Here is a 16,303-nt window from a genome sequence, read left to right on the forward strand (position 1 = left end):
TAGAATGCAAGCATCACATTGCTTATGTTTTCTAGGAATTGTAGGCAAACCAACAACACCATTTTTCTTCAACAAGCGGAGACTCTCATAGTTTAAATGTCCAAATCTAGCATGCCATAATAAACTTGACGGAAGTGTACCTTCTTCATGATGAGAAATATATGAGAAATGTTGTGCATGAGCAGAGGTTCCTTGCAGTTTAAGAAGTCTTTCTTCTTCTATACCCCTCATGACAAGTGAGTGGTCAGATGCCTTTCTTACCTCAAGCTTTCCATCAAACATGTGAATGGAGTGACCTTGCTGGCGGATGTGGACCAGGGACAGCAAGTTTCTCTTGAGCTGTGGGAGATATAGAACATTATCCAGAAGAAAGTCTGGAAGACCAGGCAGTTTAAGCCTGATTGTGCCAAGCCCTGATGGCTTGATTTTTGACTGATCTGCAAAGTATACTGCTCCATCAACATTGTCAGTGAAATCTTCAAAAAAATCTTTCCTATGAGTCATATGACAGGTTGCTCCTGAATCAAGCAACCAGTCATTTTTCGAAGAAGCAAGTGAAGCATTAAACAAATCTTCATTTACTCCAATGTTACATTGTGCCTCAATATAGTGAGCGGATTCAGGTGCTTTACCTTTGTCTGTGTCATCAGTTTTACCTTTCTGTTGATTTCTTCTCTGCTCAATTTTGTCCCATGGTAGCTTGCATGTAGAAGCATCATGTGATCCATTTCGTTTGCAGCGAATGCAATGCAGATCTGCCTTTTCTGCTTGAGAATGTCTGCCCCCCCTGCCTCTGAAGTATCTTCCTCTTCCTCTTCGTCCACCTCTTCCTCTTGTAGAATCTTGAGCAGGATGCTTTTCTTTATGAGCAAGGCAAACAGTCTCTTCAGAAGATTCAGGGACTGTTTTCTTTCCAAAGGCTTTCTCTCTTTCAGCAAACTTTTTCACAAGAGACTCAAAGGTTATGTCTTTAAGATTTCCATTTGCTTGTAAGGACTCAAGATAATTGGAGTAGGTAGGATAGAGTGCTTTGAGAAAGGCAATAAGAGAGATATCCAGCTCAACCTTAGTGGATTTAATATCATGCATTATAGAATTTATTTCAGATGCAAGAGCAAGGGGATCATTATTTTTCAGTTCAAGAGTGAAGAGTTTAATCATGAGCTGAACAACTTCAAGTGCAGAATGTGAATCATAGAGTTCTTTCAGCTTTTGTAAAGCTTCAAAGGCAGTGGAATAGGATGAAATATGACGACTTACTTCTTCATTTACAGATGTTGCGATCAATGCATAGGCTTTGTTGTTCTTGTTTTCCCAAATGACAAGTTCTTTATCTGATGTAGGCTGCACAGGGTCTTTGTCTTCTTCTCCGACACACACTCCTTTCCACAACTCATTGTAGATGAGGGTGTGTTTTACCATCCGAGACCATTCAGAATAGTTCTCCTTGCCAGTGAGAACTATTCCTACCATAGAAATGATTGAATGCATTCTGTAAAAAAAATACTTCTGCTAAAAAACTTCTGCTGATAAAAAAAAACTTCTACTGATGTACAGTGAAATTGTACTCAAAAAAGGGCAAATACTTTACTGTTTCTTCAAAGCCCTCCAAAGATCCTCATAAATTCATAAAAAATTTCAATGTATTGTAAATACACCAGCATGCAATCAACGCACATACAATCTCAGTTGCAACGTATATAAATTCAACGCACAACAACATGGACCATCATATACCATTCAAGGCAGCAGAATCTATTACTGTAAACGCACTTGTTTTTCTACAAGTCCGAAAGGACTTCTCCACAGAACCGAATCACCACAGGATCAAAATCTGAAAGAGATCCTCGCAACACCTAATCACCACATGATCAAATTTTGAGGAAGACTATTGCACATCCAAGCCTTGCTACTGATCCAACAACTTAATGTACGCATTTTTCATAAATTTCACACAGGAAGATGGGTAGTCAAAGGTTCATACAGCCACATGTACAGTGTTAAGTTGACTTGACTTTTGTTGTCAACACACTGCATCTCTGCGCCATTCAACTGTTCTTGAACAAAAGCGACATCAATTCATTCACATGCACTCTACCCAATAACTATTTCTTCATCACACAAAAACGACTTCTCAAATTCTGCCAGCCTCAACTCGCAGATTCCATCACTCCACAAAATACAAACTGCGTCTCATACGAGATGAAAGAAACAATATATATGTCAGACAATACAGCCACAGGTTCGAAGCAGATTCGAGACTTTTCAATAGTTTGAAAATTAACTAGGTCATAAGTCCAAAACTTTTCCACAGGTGACAGGTCTGAGACTCCAACAAATGACAAATCTGAACAAATTCTTTACAGGTGAAAGGTCTGAGATTTTAACAGAAGAAAGGATCGAGTCAAACCAAATACATTGACCTTGGCAAACCACAAAAGGCTTACGGGGCTTATATCTCGGGGTTTCCTCGTCAGAACGTCTCAGTAGGCCGTCTCTTTGGCTTCTTGAACGGACGAGATACTCGCTTAGAGCGCCGGTCGAGGTACCGTCAGTCGAACGATTTCTGGACAGCAGCTCCCAAGGGGCCGAGAACTTCAGCCACGACAAATTTCTAAAATGTGGAGCCTCCGGTGTAAAATGGTATTCGATTCATATAAAATCGAGCGCGCCTTTTACACAAACTCTGATAACAGGTATGGCGTTTTCGAGGCAGCGGGATTCAATGCAAGGCTCTCAGAATGTTGGTGAACTCACGAGGAACTCAATGAGGTGCAGAGAACGATTTTGGACAGAGAACGATTTCAGAATTCGGTCATGAGGAACTCAATGAGGTGCAGAGAATCACGCAGAGGAATGCTGGAACATAGCCGTTTGAGGACAGAGCGCTGGCAGAGGCAGAGGCGTTAAAATGAATGCAATTACACTAGAGGAGAGAGCGCTAGCAGAGGCAGAGGAGTTACAAGGCACGCCAGAAAAAAAGGGACCTGGGACCTGTGCTCTAATACCATGTCAGGCCAGGGTAACTCCAGAATGGGCAGAGAAAAACTGATTGCATAATTCATTAGCTAACTATCATTTATATACATAAAATGGGACGGATCAGTTCATCTTCTTGATGACTGTTCGCGTTCCAGTTCACCCAACCGTTGAAGATTAGGTGTGAACAAATTTAATTAATTCTAGGTCCTAGGTAAATTTAAATTCTCCAAAGGCAAAATTCGTCAATGCTTAAAAATTAAATTTTAAGAGGTACAAGGACTAAGGTAAATTAACTATTTTGATCAATTTTAAACCTTTGATCCTTAGGGTTAAGTCAAAGTCAAAATTTTGGGGAAATTAACTCAAAAAATTAATTTTTCAATTAATTAAAATGCATTTAATTGAAAATTTCGAATTTCCCAAATATTTAAATATTTCGACAGATGAAATTAAAAGAAATTTTAATCTTCATCAATAGCAAGATTGCTTTGACGAGAACCACTTGAACTAGCCGTTGGAGGATTTATCTTTAAATAGGAGGTCATTCGTCAATCAATTCATCTAACCTTTTAGTCGTGTGCTAAGCGAAAAGCTCTTGTGTAATCTTTTTCTAAATAATAAAGAAAGACTTTGGGGTTAAGTTTTGTTGGTGTTACTCTTCATGGAAATACTGTAAGATGTGTTGTTTTCATGCATAATTATTTTTTAGCGATTGATGATAGCTGCCGAAGAGTGATTTGAGTACAGGTATCTTTCTCAGTCGTTGGGGTTTAAGTGATAATTTAAATTTTGAATATAATAGCAGGTATCTCTATTTATCTGAATTTTATTATCATTTTCTCGCTCTATTTTAATGGCTAGATTGAGTTTTGCAGGAAAATCTTGATTTTTAGATCCTCGAGCGTTAGGAGAAGTTTTCAGTTGGACTAGCCAACCCGCGATCCAGGTTTTCTAAGGAAGCCCAGCAAAATTAATTCTGGGCTTATCATAAGATTTTTATTGGTGATGCATGAAGGGTTTCGAGCTAAGCACCTCCTTTAAAATTTAAAAATATATTTTTGATGTGCGAAATTGATAAATCTGGTTGTTGAGAGCTTTAGATTATCAGATTTGGGAGCAGAGTTGAACTCACACTCGGATCTGATAGATCTGCCATTCATGTGCATAGATCTGTAAATTTTTTGGGTTTTCTAACTTGGCTTTCTTGGGTTCTACTTATTTTTTTGTATATCCGGGTTCTGGGTGATTTTGTTTTCAGGTACAAGTTGCAGATCGGAAGGTGAAGTTTGATTTGAAGCCAGATCTAGGCCATGGAGGGTAAAATCTGGCCTTAAAACTATTTTTACAAGAGCATTGTTTTTCCAGTCCAAGGGTTTCAATTTTTTTTTAAATCTGAAAACGATTTAACAAGGGTTTCATTAATAAATTTGACGCATAAAAATGCATTGCTATGAAATTCGTTTTTCTAGGCTTATCTTGAGTTTTGGGCTACAGTTTCTCCGTTGCATGGAGCTTTTCAATAGAAAATTTTTGGATTTTCCGCTGCCTGGCGTTTTCCAACAAAGATTTTCGAAATCATTTTGATGCCTTGGGTTTATTCCTCTCTCTTGTGTTTTTCTCTTCTCTGGGAGATTTCGAATTTATTTTTTTACTGCCAAAACAATTCTCCATTTTGTTGTCATTAAAAGCTGTGTTTTCCTCCATTTATGCAGAGCTGCCAGCGTCCCATCCTTTGTCGTACCTAAAAAAAAAATTGTGTTGTCCTTTTAACTGATCCGGATTTAAGCAGGAACGCAATAGATTACAGAGATAACCATAAATATAGAGATGCAATAACCATAAACACAGATATGCAGCGGAAATAATGCTTCATTTCATTACTGTAAAATACTGAAATATGCTTACAAACAGAAATGGAAAGAAACCAGCTAGGGCGATGGTAGCTTATCTCTGAGAAGAGATGTGGCGACTACATGCCTCTGAACTGTTCCGAACTGTATTACAATGAGGCTCGAAGGCCTATTTATTGTTGAGAAACAATGGAAAACCCTTCACATCCCGAAACCTAACCCTAGAAGATGAAACACCAAATTGTGGGCCCCGTTTGGGTAAATTGGTACATCAATTTCCCGGGGTCGTAACTTTGGCATACGATCTCCGTTTGACGTGCACGATAGCTCGTTAGAAAGATCTATCCGAGTACTACCACTTTGGGAGGCAACATTGGTCTATGACCCATGTTGCCCCAGAATCCCAAAAAAACGTCGTTTAGGGCCTCAAAACGGCTCCGGAAGTTCAGGACCCGAAAAACTGCTAAAAATAGTAAGTTGTGCTACAATTAAGGAAACTGAAAAGGCTGAAAGAGACAGTTGTGGGGGTCCAAATGGATTGGTGGGTGGCCACCAACATCCACCTGGATCATTCCTCCCCCCTTAGGAAGCAATGGTCCCCATTGCGTTGAGTTCCTCCATCTGCTGAACTTGTCCTGCAATCTCTGATGTGTCCAATGATGGTGGGAAGCATGGTCGACGATGGTCCACATTGAACATTTGGTGCAGGCGAAGGAATGGAGGAATGATGTGCTCCAAAGCATTGTTCCCCATAGCCTTGGTACTGTTGTAAGGACCATGTCGGAGTGGTCTGAGCTTCTGATGGGTTCTGGTAAGGCGTTCTCTCTGCAGATGCAACCAGAATTTGTTGCCCACTTGAAGCTTATGTGGTACCCCTGTGAATGAGGAGAAGTTGTTCCTGTGTTCTGTCATGACTGTATTCCTTTGCTGCTGCTGCTGTGTAGAGGAACCCTTTGCAGGGGTCATGGATGTAGCAACGATCTTCCCCTTATTTTGGGAGTGAACTAGACAGATGAATTTCCTGGTCTGTGATACGAGCTTGCTGCCTTTCTTAGTAGTGATCAAAGATGTGGCGGTAGGTGGGGCTACCTCCGGTATCCTGTATAATGAATCACCCAAAGAAATAATGACAGCGCGAGGCCTTGACTCATACACAGCATGTCGCCTCCACAAGTATGGCTGGCCTAATAATACATCACAAACATCCAAAGGTGTAACATCACACAATACCTCGTCCGTGAAGGGTTTGATGCTATAGGGAAGGCGGCACTGCTGGCGAACTTTCAGATCTCGTCCTTCGTGAAGCCACCCAATGTTGTATGGCTGCGGGTGCGGTGTAGTCGGTAGGCCCAACCGCTTCACGACCTCTGCTGAAATGAGGTTCTTTTGGCTGCCACTGTCGACAATGAATTGTAGCGGCGAACCCTTCACCCACATCTGTGAGTGGAAAAGACGCTCCCCCTCTTCTGGATCTGTGGGCTCATCTTTCTGGATCTTGGCAGTGGCAACAGTGGCGCTGGGATCCGCATCAATGATCTGCTTCCCTTTGCCATTCCCCTTGTCGGGTTCTGGCTCAGGATCAGAACATGCATCTGATTCGGAAGCCTTCAACTCGGCCACCAGCGACTGCTTGGTCCGACACTCACTTGTGTTATGAGTGGGACTTTTGTGGAACTCACACCACTTTCCTGTGTCCTTCTTCGGCTTCGTGGTGTTGTTCTTTTCTTGTGGCTTCGACGGGTTATCTTGGGTCACCCCGCCTTGGCTTTGTCCTTTGGGCTTCGGATTTGCACATCCAAAGTCTCGCTTCTTCTGTTTGAACTTTTGTTCGATTTTGACAGCATATCGGTATGCTGTGCCGAGTGAGGAGATGTTCAAGAAGACCATCTCTTCCTGGATGTACTTGTGCAGGCAGCCACGATATTTGAGTACCAGATGCAGCTCAGAATCTTTGATACCCAACTGTGTGCGAAGGGTATGAAAAATGTTTGTGAATTCCAGAACATCTTGGTCTCGTCCCTGCCGCAGTGTGGTCCATTTGATGTATTTGTCCTCATAGCTTCCGACAGGGTAATACTGCTCCTTGATGGCATCCCGGAAGTCATTCCAAGTCGGTGCGGCTGAAAATAGTGAGCCTGTACTTTCATCCTTCTGCTCGCAGTAGGTTTCCCACCAGTCCTTGACGTGGGGGGCTGCTTTGAGAAGAGCGAAAACGATCTTTTCCCGACTTGAAAATTCATGAACAGAAAAATACCCATCTAGCAGATTTAACCATTTATCTACAGCATCTGCGTCTATTTTACCCTCGAAGATGGGGATTTCAAAATTAACTTGTACCTTGAACGGTGTGGCATTTCCAGAGTCGCTGTTGGAAGCCGATGCGTCGCCTCTGGGTAGCCGCTGAAGGATCTGCGCAAAGCTATCCATCATCGCGTTCCGTTGTCGCTCGAGGGCTTCTTCGAGCAAGATTTTGATAGGATCTCCTGCCCCCTCGTCTTTCTTCTCATCCGCCATGGGAGGCCGTCGGGATTTTCGAGGCTGGTCTTGCAAAGGTTCGACCAGTTCAAGCCCTAACTCCTTATATCCCGACCTCGTTGGGGACATGCAAAGAAAAACAGAGAAAAAGCAGACCGCTCTGATACCACTGATCCGGATTTAAGTAGGAACGCAATAGATTACAGAGATAACCATAAATATAGAGATGCAATAACCATAAACACAGATATGCAGCGGAAATAATGCTTCATTTCATTACTGTAAAATACTGAAATATGCTTACAAACAGAAATGGAAAGAAACCAGCTAGGGCGATGGTAGCTTATCTCTGAGAAGAGATGTGGCGACTACATGCCTCTGAACTGTTCCGAACTGTATTACAATGAGGCTCGAAGGCCTATTTATTGTTGAGAAACAATGGAAAACCCTTCACATCCCGAAACCTAACCCTAGAAGATGAAACACCAAATTGTGGGCCCCGTTTGGGTAAATTGGTACATCAATTTCCCGGGGTCGTAACTTTGGCATACGATCTCCGTTTGACGTGCACGATAGCTCGTTAGAAAGATCTATCCGAGTACTACCACTTTGGGAGGCAACATTGGTCTATGACCCATGTTGCCCCAGAATCCCAAAAAAACGTCGTTTAGGGCCTCAAAACGGCTCCGGAAGTTCAGGACCCGAAAAACTGCTAAAAATAGTAAGTTGTGCTACAATTAAGGAAACTGAAAAGGCTGAAAGAGACAGTTGTGGGGGTCCAAATGGATTGGTGGGTGGCCACCAACATCCACCTGGATCATTAACTCCCTCAATTGCGCCCTCAAACCCCTCTCCTCTCCTTTCTCGCCCACCAAACCTGCAACCCGCAGTTATAGATCCCTCCAAAACTTCTCCCCTATTCCCCACATGCTCCTCTCCCTCTCTCAGCTCCGTCAAGCTTCTCCCTCGGCCAGCCTGCTACCCTCATTTGCTGCTCCATTCCCCTTACCCGCACTGCAGTTTCTCCTATCTACCATCTATTGTCCCTGCACATATCCAAGTCGCTCCCCTCGCTACCCCCAGCTTCTTTCCTTCATCATCGTCTCCCTTGCTCCTTCATTCCCTACAAAAGAAAGTTGTTTCCATACCTACGTCGCCCTCCCCTCCATCCGCGCACAGTCCATTGCGCCCTTTTCTCTCCTTGTTGCCACCGCAGACCTACACACATACAACAAACACTCTCATTCAACTTTCTGTTTTATATTTTTATTTCGCTTGCATTGTATATGGTTAGGGTTATATATATAATATATATATATATATGAATTTCAACTGAAACTTATATATATATATATAAGTTTCAATTGAAATTCATTTAGGTTTGACTTTTTTTGGTTAATTTCATTCAATGATTCGAATTTTTTTTGTTTGGGCTTTTGTTTTTCGATGTTTTCTTATTAATGATTTGATTTTATTTTGTTTTATCTTTCTTCTTCTTTTTTTAACTTCTGATTTTTTATTTTGATTTTATTTGTTTTCAATAAAAAATCTAAAAAATTTAAAAATCCAAAACATTAAAAAAGTCTAAACATTTTTAAAAAAATTTAAAACATTTAAAAAAACTAAAAATATTAAATTATGATGACTAAGGAATTAAATTAAAAGAATCAACTTAAAAGAGGATTTGCGCTTTCACGATAAAAAAATTAATGTGGCCTATGGCCCATTAAAATTTCAATTTATTAATCATTTTGATTTACTTTGTCATATTAAAAATTTAATTTCTTCATTTACCACATTAAATTAATTTCCCAAGGCACATAAATTTCCTTAGCGTCATTCTGTGGTAACATTTCTCTATTGTCAAGTGCGATTAATGTTTTAAAATTTGTATTGGCTATAGGAGAAAGTTAATTAAATTCTAGATTTGGGTCATTAATGAAAATCATTTTAAATCTGGAATCCCTTGCATGATAGAGTTTTGGGCGTTTACATTTAATCGCTCATGATTGTCATTATTCGTCACATTTTTAAATTGCTTTGGATAACTTGTTTTTACTTAATCTATGGTTAATCAAATGCTAAGGCATTGGTCTATAATAATTTATATCCTGTGGATGTGTCTTGTGATTAATCTATTCATCTCAGTGAACCAAGATTTGTCCTAAATTCATCATGTTTTCCATCCTCAAATCTCCTAGAGCATGTGTTCCATAGGCTTCCCTCATCCATTTGCCTTAGGGACTACCCCCCTTGACTTGTCTAGGAGAGAGTCTAAACGGAGTAAGTAAGGATTAGAGTGACAGCCCTTACTTTGAGCATTGTCGTAGTGCCTAGACACTTTGTTCGACAACATTTTTTGGCGCTCTTGTTGGGGACTAATTTATTGGGCCTTGGCTTTACGACATTCATCTTTCATCTTTCTATCATTCATTTTAGCCAGCAACGCCAACATTTTTTGGCATCGTTGCCGGGGATAGAGTTTTTCTGTCCTTGGTTTCCTCGACATCGTTTTAATCATCTCATCATTTCTGCCATTCATTAGCCCGTCAAGTAGCACAACATTTTTTGGCATCGTTGTCGGGGATAGAGTTTTTTTCCTTGGTCCTCACAACATTTTTCTAATCATCTAACCTTTCATCATTTCTTATCCCATCAGCACAACATTTCCTGGTGTCATTTGATCTTTTCATCGCCTTATCTTTCTTCATCTCATTAATTGTTTCATCTACACTTTTAGCACCTGGGCATTTCAGTTTGTTTCTTGTTTGTGTGGCGACTCCACTTATTCATCCATTATTTCTCAAACAACAAGCCCTCCCTTATATCCATCTATTTTTGCCTTTTGGATCCTAGAGTTAGATTCATGTTCAAGTGGTGACTCCACTCTTTCATTTCTTACAAGAATTTCTACTAGAAGCTCTCTTCTTGTGGATCTCTTGATTTTCTTGAGCAGGGGTCTCTCTCTAACATCTATTTGGTCCCTCCTTATCTCTTTAAGCAAGTCATCATGGATGACTTGTTTGCCCCGTGTCATTTTACTAACTTTCTCCATGATATGCTGGAAGAGGCCATTCATAAATTACCTTTGTTCTCGGGTGGTGATTCAGCGACTAGTAGAAAGGATCTATCCAGGGTTACTCATATAATAATAAGATATTGTCATTCTTCCCAATATAAACGTGAAGATGTCAAGATGCGTCTATTTGCATTTTCTTTAGAGGGTGATGCTTTGAATTGGTTTCATAATTGTCTTGAAGATTCTTTCGCTTATTTACAAGACACCATCATAATTGTCCTGAAGCTTCTTTCGCTTATTTACAAGACACCATCATAATTGTCCTGAAGATTCTTTCGCTTATTTACAAGACACCATCAATACTTTTAAAGATAGATATGGAGATCAAGGTGGCTCAACTTGTGCCCTTAATACTATGCAACAGGATGAAAATAATCTTGTAAAGGATCCAACTGTCAATGAAATATTTCAAGACAATTCTCCATATCAAAATGTGCCATGCACTTGTATCGTTGCAAGACAAATCCATGATAGTGGAAAAACAGGAACAAGTTGTCAAATCAGTGTTGACAATGAAAGGGAAAATGATAAGCATCTTATAGAAGAACTAAAGCAGTTGGTTAAAGACATGCAGTTCAGTCAAATGCAGCTAGTAAAAAATATGGAGCTTAGTCAAGAAAAATTGATAGCTGATTACGCCAAGGATATGAGAACTTTGTACACTCAACTGGAAAAACGTGATGAGGAGATGGAAATCATGAAAATTAAACACTTTGATCACGTAGCCACCGTAGTAGAAAAGTGTGCTCAGAATATGAAGGCTATGAGGACTGACATGCACAGTCATCATGAGAAAGAAATGAGTACTATTCAAGTAAACCATAACAGTCATGTGAGGTGCTTCTTTTCTTCTTCTTTCACCGCTTGAGTCATGTGAGGTGCTTCCCTCTTTCTTTTGTTATTGTTGTCCTTCTTAAGCTTAGGACAATTCCTTTTCTAGTGCCCATATTCTTGGCATCCAAAACATTGGATTTTGGACATGTCTTTGTTGTTTGTTCTTCTTGGACCAAATTTCCCAAATTTTCCCTTTCTCTTAGCCATGGTAGCAAATGCTTGCTCCTTTGATCTCACATCTTCCTTTGCTTTAACCCTGGTTTCCTTTGCCCTGGACAGAGACCACATTTCACTGAGTGTGGTTGCTTCCTTCTTGGCATATATGCTTGATGTGAAGATGCCCCAATCCTTAGGTAGAGCATTGAGTACTACAGTTGTCATCTCTATGACAGACATGACTTCCCCAAGCTCTTGAAGTTTCTCTCATTTCAAATATTTTCATGAAGTAGGGAGTTATTCCTTCCTTTGTTATCTTCATCTTGTACAGTTCATTCCTTAGAGATATTACTTCTCCGGTTGTGGATACTGAGAATAGCTCTACTAGCTTACCATAAATTTATTTTAATGTTTCAAATTTGGAGACATAAGGAATGAGAGAATCTTTAATTGATTCTATCAGAATCCTTTGAGCTCTTGTCTCATTCTTATTGCACTTAGCTAAGGCTTAAGTTTGTTCCTTAGTAGGGATAGTGATATTCCCTTTCACATGTTCTAGAAGTTCATTCTCCTTGAGAAGTAAATCAGTCCTCTTCTTCCATGCAAGAAAGTTATTGGTACCTACCAATTTATTGCTTTCCTTGCAAAAAGACATTGATGTATATTCAGAAGGGGACATGTACTTACTTGATAGATTTTGAGATGTAGTGGATTTGCTTTCTCCTTGAAGACTTGATGGCTTGCCTTCCTAGGATCTTGATGTTCTTCAATTTGCCTTCTCCAAGTGGACTTGCTTGATAATGAGATTTGCTTGATGACTTGTAGCTTGATGTTGGTCCTGCTTCAATCTGCTCTTCTTTGTAGGTGCCTTTATGTAAGGCTCTTCTTCTTGCTATGTAGTCTTCCTTGGTGAATGATAGGTGATAAGCCTTCTTTTCCTTGAGTAGATTTGGCTTGATGCTTCAACCTTGTGGATGACTTTCCTTGATGAGTGTTCTTGAGTTGCCCTTTCCTTGATGTGTCAACTTAGCTTTGATACCATGTTGAAGAATCTAGGGAAAATAAGTGTAGTGTGATTCTTTGTTACTTGATAACAATTTGTGGAGTATTTTTACTTTTCTTGTTAGCTTAATCTTCTTCTTCTTATTATTAATGCATGTGTGTGTACTTCATCAAACTGCTATCAAAACATAAGAACAAGAACACAAGATGTTAGCTCTTTGCCAAGGCCAAAACCTCTCTTCTTTTGAGAGGAAAACCCTTTCGTGAATTTCTCTTATTGAAGCTTCTATTGATCAATGCCAAACCCTAGACCCTTGATAAGAAGATCCTCCAAGCACAAGTCAAGTCCTTTCAAGATTACTTCCTCTTGCAACACTTCATCCTTCTCCTTCCAGTGTTGTGCCTTACTCTCTTCGACACCTCTTCCGGCAACTGTAGAGACCTTAGATTGTATGCTCTAGGATGAACCTTGACCTTTTCTTCCTTCGCTTGAGATGGAGCCTTCCTAACTTGAGAAGATGACCTTGTTGCCTCCCAACCAAGCCTTCTTTTCTTTCACAAAGATTGCAGACTTAGAGCAGCAGTAATGCAGCCCTAGTTCTTTGCACATGTGAGGGAATACCCTCACAAGAACTCTATTAGACTTCTCCTTCTTCCTTTGCTTGTATAGCCTTTTTCCTTGCTTGAGTGAGTGACCTTATAGGCACTCTTTTCTAGCCCAAACACTTCTCCTTTATGACTGCAATAGGAGAGTTCGATATGACAGCAAAATAGACTTCTTTTCTTTGCACGTGTGACTGTAGTATGCTTCATATCAGCCCTATTAACTTCGCTATTCTTCCTTGCTTCTTCGCTTGAGTGGGAGGCCCTTTAGGCCTATGATCTTAGCCCAAATAATGAAGTTTGTGTGACTATGATAGAGGGTTGCTATGACAGCAAAGAGAGCCTCTCCTTCTTCGCACATGTGACTGTCTTTTAGCCCTAGAACAGACTTCCAAAGCTTTGGTATTTCTTCCTCCTTCGCTATACTTGGAGACCTCTTTCCTTGACTTTCTGTACCCTTTACTTGTTCAATTTTCTAAGTCTATCCATTAGAAAATTAATCTATATTTTGCCGGTTTATTTCTTCTACTTATAAATTCTGAACAAGTTATTTAAACCATTTAAATACCGAAATAAACACAATACAGTCACAACATCTACAGATCATCAGCTGAAAGAAAACAAACACACAAGTGACACCGTTATTTTTGGGCAAATGTCCCTGGAAAAATCCAATGTGGGAAAACCAATGCAGCGATTCTGAGGGTTTATTATTATGCAGTATTTCCTTGAGTACAACTGGGTGCCTAACCAGCTCACCTGACAGAGAAAAATACATGGCAGCAATACCTCTCTATTCAGAAACAGGTATTCATAAAACCTATCCCACGAAACCCTATCTGGCGACTCTAAAGCTCAGAACTGGCCCTTCTGGCCTCTGCGTCAGCCTCCTGCTGACCTGCGTTAGCCCTAGCACCCTCTGCATCAACCCTCTAAGGCACTGTGCAGCCTCTAGGGCCCTTTGTGTCACTCCAAAATCCTTTGTGTGGATGACGCAGTCCCTCTGGCCTCTGCGTGGCCTGAACTAGCTACTGCTCTCACTCTCTTTGCTTCTGTGCTGGTCTCTCAGTACTGTCTCTGCCTCTCTGTCTAGTACTCACTACCCCTCGTTGTTGATCATTGATTCACTTTTGCTTAATAACCCCGCTCTAGCAAAATGAATGACTGATCACTCTGGTGTGTCCTCCAACTGACCCTCAAGCCTCTTCTTATACTTTTTTCGTTGGTCCTTCAACGATCGAGATGAAATCTCTAATCAACAACTAATATTAGATTTGGCTTGATCCATGACTTTTGGAACCTTCTAACCCATTAATATTTTATTTTTCCTAAGTTTAGACTTAGGAACTCCATTAAAAATATTAATTATTTTAATATCTCCCAAACTGGGTACAATCTATCCAAACCATTTTTGGGTCTTGGAGATTTCATGTGCTTTAGCCTTTGTACCAATTTGTATGGCTAGAGCACATCCGATGCTACCCCAAATCAACACTACTCGTCCTCTTTCTCGTTGATTTCAAAGATGATATCATTGTCCTTTGAAGAGGTTGAATGGATCCTTATATAGGAGTTTGTCTCCTTTTAGGCCAACATAAGACTTCAGGCCGACTTGCTTGATATAATTTGGATTGCTTCTTTTGATGTTGCCATTGCTTGGAGGAGGCTTATGACTTTGCTTGGAGGTTTTCTTATGACCCTAATACACATTATTGTATGGTGTAACAAGCCCTTAAGGTCTTCAACCTTTTCTTTTGCCTATTTGACTCACCTATAGCACTATAACTAGTGCTAGACCTATTTCAATGAGCAAAAAACTCATTGACATATATTATAAGAATAATATTTCTTTTCTTGAATAAATACAAATATCAAAAGTACATTTATGAAGACCAAACCTAGTTACATTTCCTTCAACATTCCCTTCCTTGTTTAGGTCAAGCTCATCATTGGTTGCTAAACTCCCTCCTCTTGACCTAACCTGGGTCCACTTGGTCTCATGTGGTCTCATATCTTATCAAAGTCAACTCTCCAAAAACCACTTGGGAAACCAAATTCCACAAGGATTTTAAGGCTTAGGAAGCTCCTTTACAAATCACATTCCCTAAGCCAAACCCTCAAATCCCTATTCCCCTACTATCCTAGAGAACCTTTTACCTTGCTTAAGAAGCAAGCAAGCCCCACTCTTGAGTCCCTCCTAGGAAAGGGTTATCCAGATCACTTCACATCCATCTTAGTTGATCTATCCTTCATAAGTGATTTTCTATATATCGGGTCTCCTCCCAACGGTGAAAGTCCATAAAGAGTAGGAAGCTTTAGCTGTGGTGACAGTGGGCTTTAGCTTCATTGTTGCTCTTGACCTAGCAAATGCCCCTCTAGGACCCCCTGCTAGTTTGAGCGGTAACACCACTAAGTCCATCTCCCGTCTCATCTCACTAGGCCATGGAAGGGTATGCTATGGTGCATTTTCATCTCTTATCACAACTGGTGAAGTTAAGTCTGGGTCACACATACTCTGTCACTGCCCATCTTAATATGTTATCGGAGGATATCAGATATTTCAATCATAGGGTTGAAATTCAAGGCTAGGGGACCCAGTCTTTGAGACTGCAGATGCAAGAAATGGCCTACTGTATCCAGATGGTTTCTGTGCAACAACAAAGGGGACATAATTCCTTTCCTTCTTGACTTGATTCACCATCAAATCTCATTGATAACTTTGTTTCCTTTCGGATTTTGTTTATATAGGGTCAAGATTTACCCTTTTAGTATTGTATTTCTTTTTTGCCATTATTGTCACGTTGAAACCGTTTCCTCATATTTCACTCTTTAGCAGACACCATACTACTGGTTTTGTGATTTCTGTTTCAGATTTATATGGTAGATCTGTAAGCCATATCTGGTCAAAAGAAAGGGCATAGTCTAATGTCCCAAATTCGTACATGGAAACTGAAGTTACAAGAAAAATAATAATTGCTTAGGTTGCTGCTTCGAACACTAGGCTTAATAAAGCTGAAACAATAGCAATAAAGATGCATAGTCAAAGGAAAAAAAAGTAAAATAAAGAGATTTCACATTAAGATATGAATCACTTACGAAAATGAAAAATAACTGGTTCCGAATGAAAAATCTTCCCCACACCATGACCAACAAACCGTCTATCAACACTATAACCATACTTGGCAGCATGTTCACTGAAAAGTGAAAAGAATCACAACGTCAGCAACTTAAATATTTAAGGTAACTTTATTATTATACAGTAAAGCAACAGGCATTCCTAATGCATATTTTCATGATCATGGAACGAATAATTTAAAACAAA

The 16,303-nt window shown here is 40.1% G+C and overlaps 1 protein-coding gene across 1 annotated transcript in view; it reads right to left on the minus strand.

Annotated features, from left to right (window-relative positions):
* The window catches only part of MAP1C (methionine aminopeptidase 1B), a 308,081-nt gene that overhangs the window by 68,918 nt on the left and 222,860 nt on the right, over window positions 1–16,303 (minus strand). The window contains exon 8 of the mRNA XM_089424489.1: window positions 16,078–16,175. Coding sequence (XP_089280615.1) covers window positions 16,078–16,175 — 98 coding nt within the window. The remainder of the gene's footprint in view (window positions 1–16,077; window positions 16,176–16,303) is intronic.

This window comes from Pinus tabuliformis, chromosome 4_2 (genome assembly GCF_031772625.1).
Source record: "Pinus tabuliformis cultivar Carrire ecotype Pingquan chromosome 4_2, CPIR1, whole genome shotgun sequence".
Lineage (NCBI taxonomy): Eukaryota > Viridiplantae > Streptophyta > Pinopsida > Pinales > Pinaceae > Pinus > Pinus tabuliformis.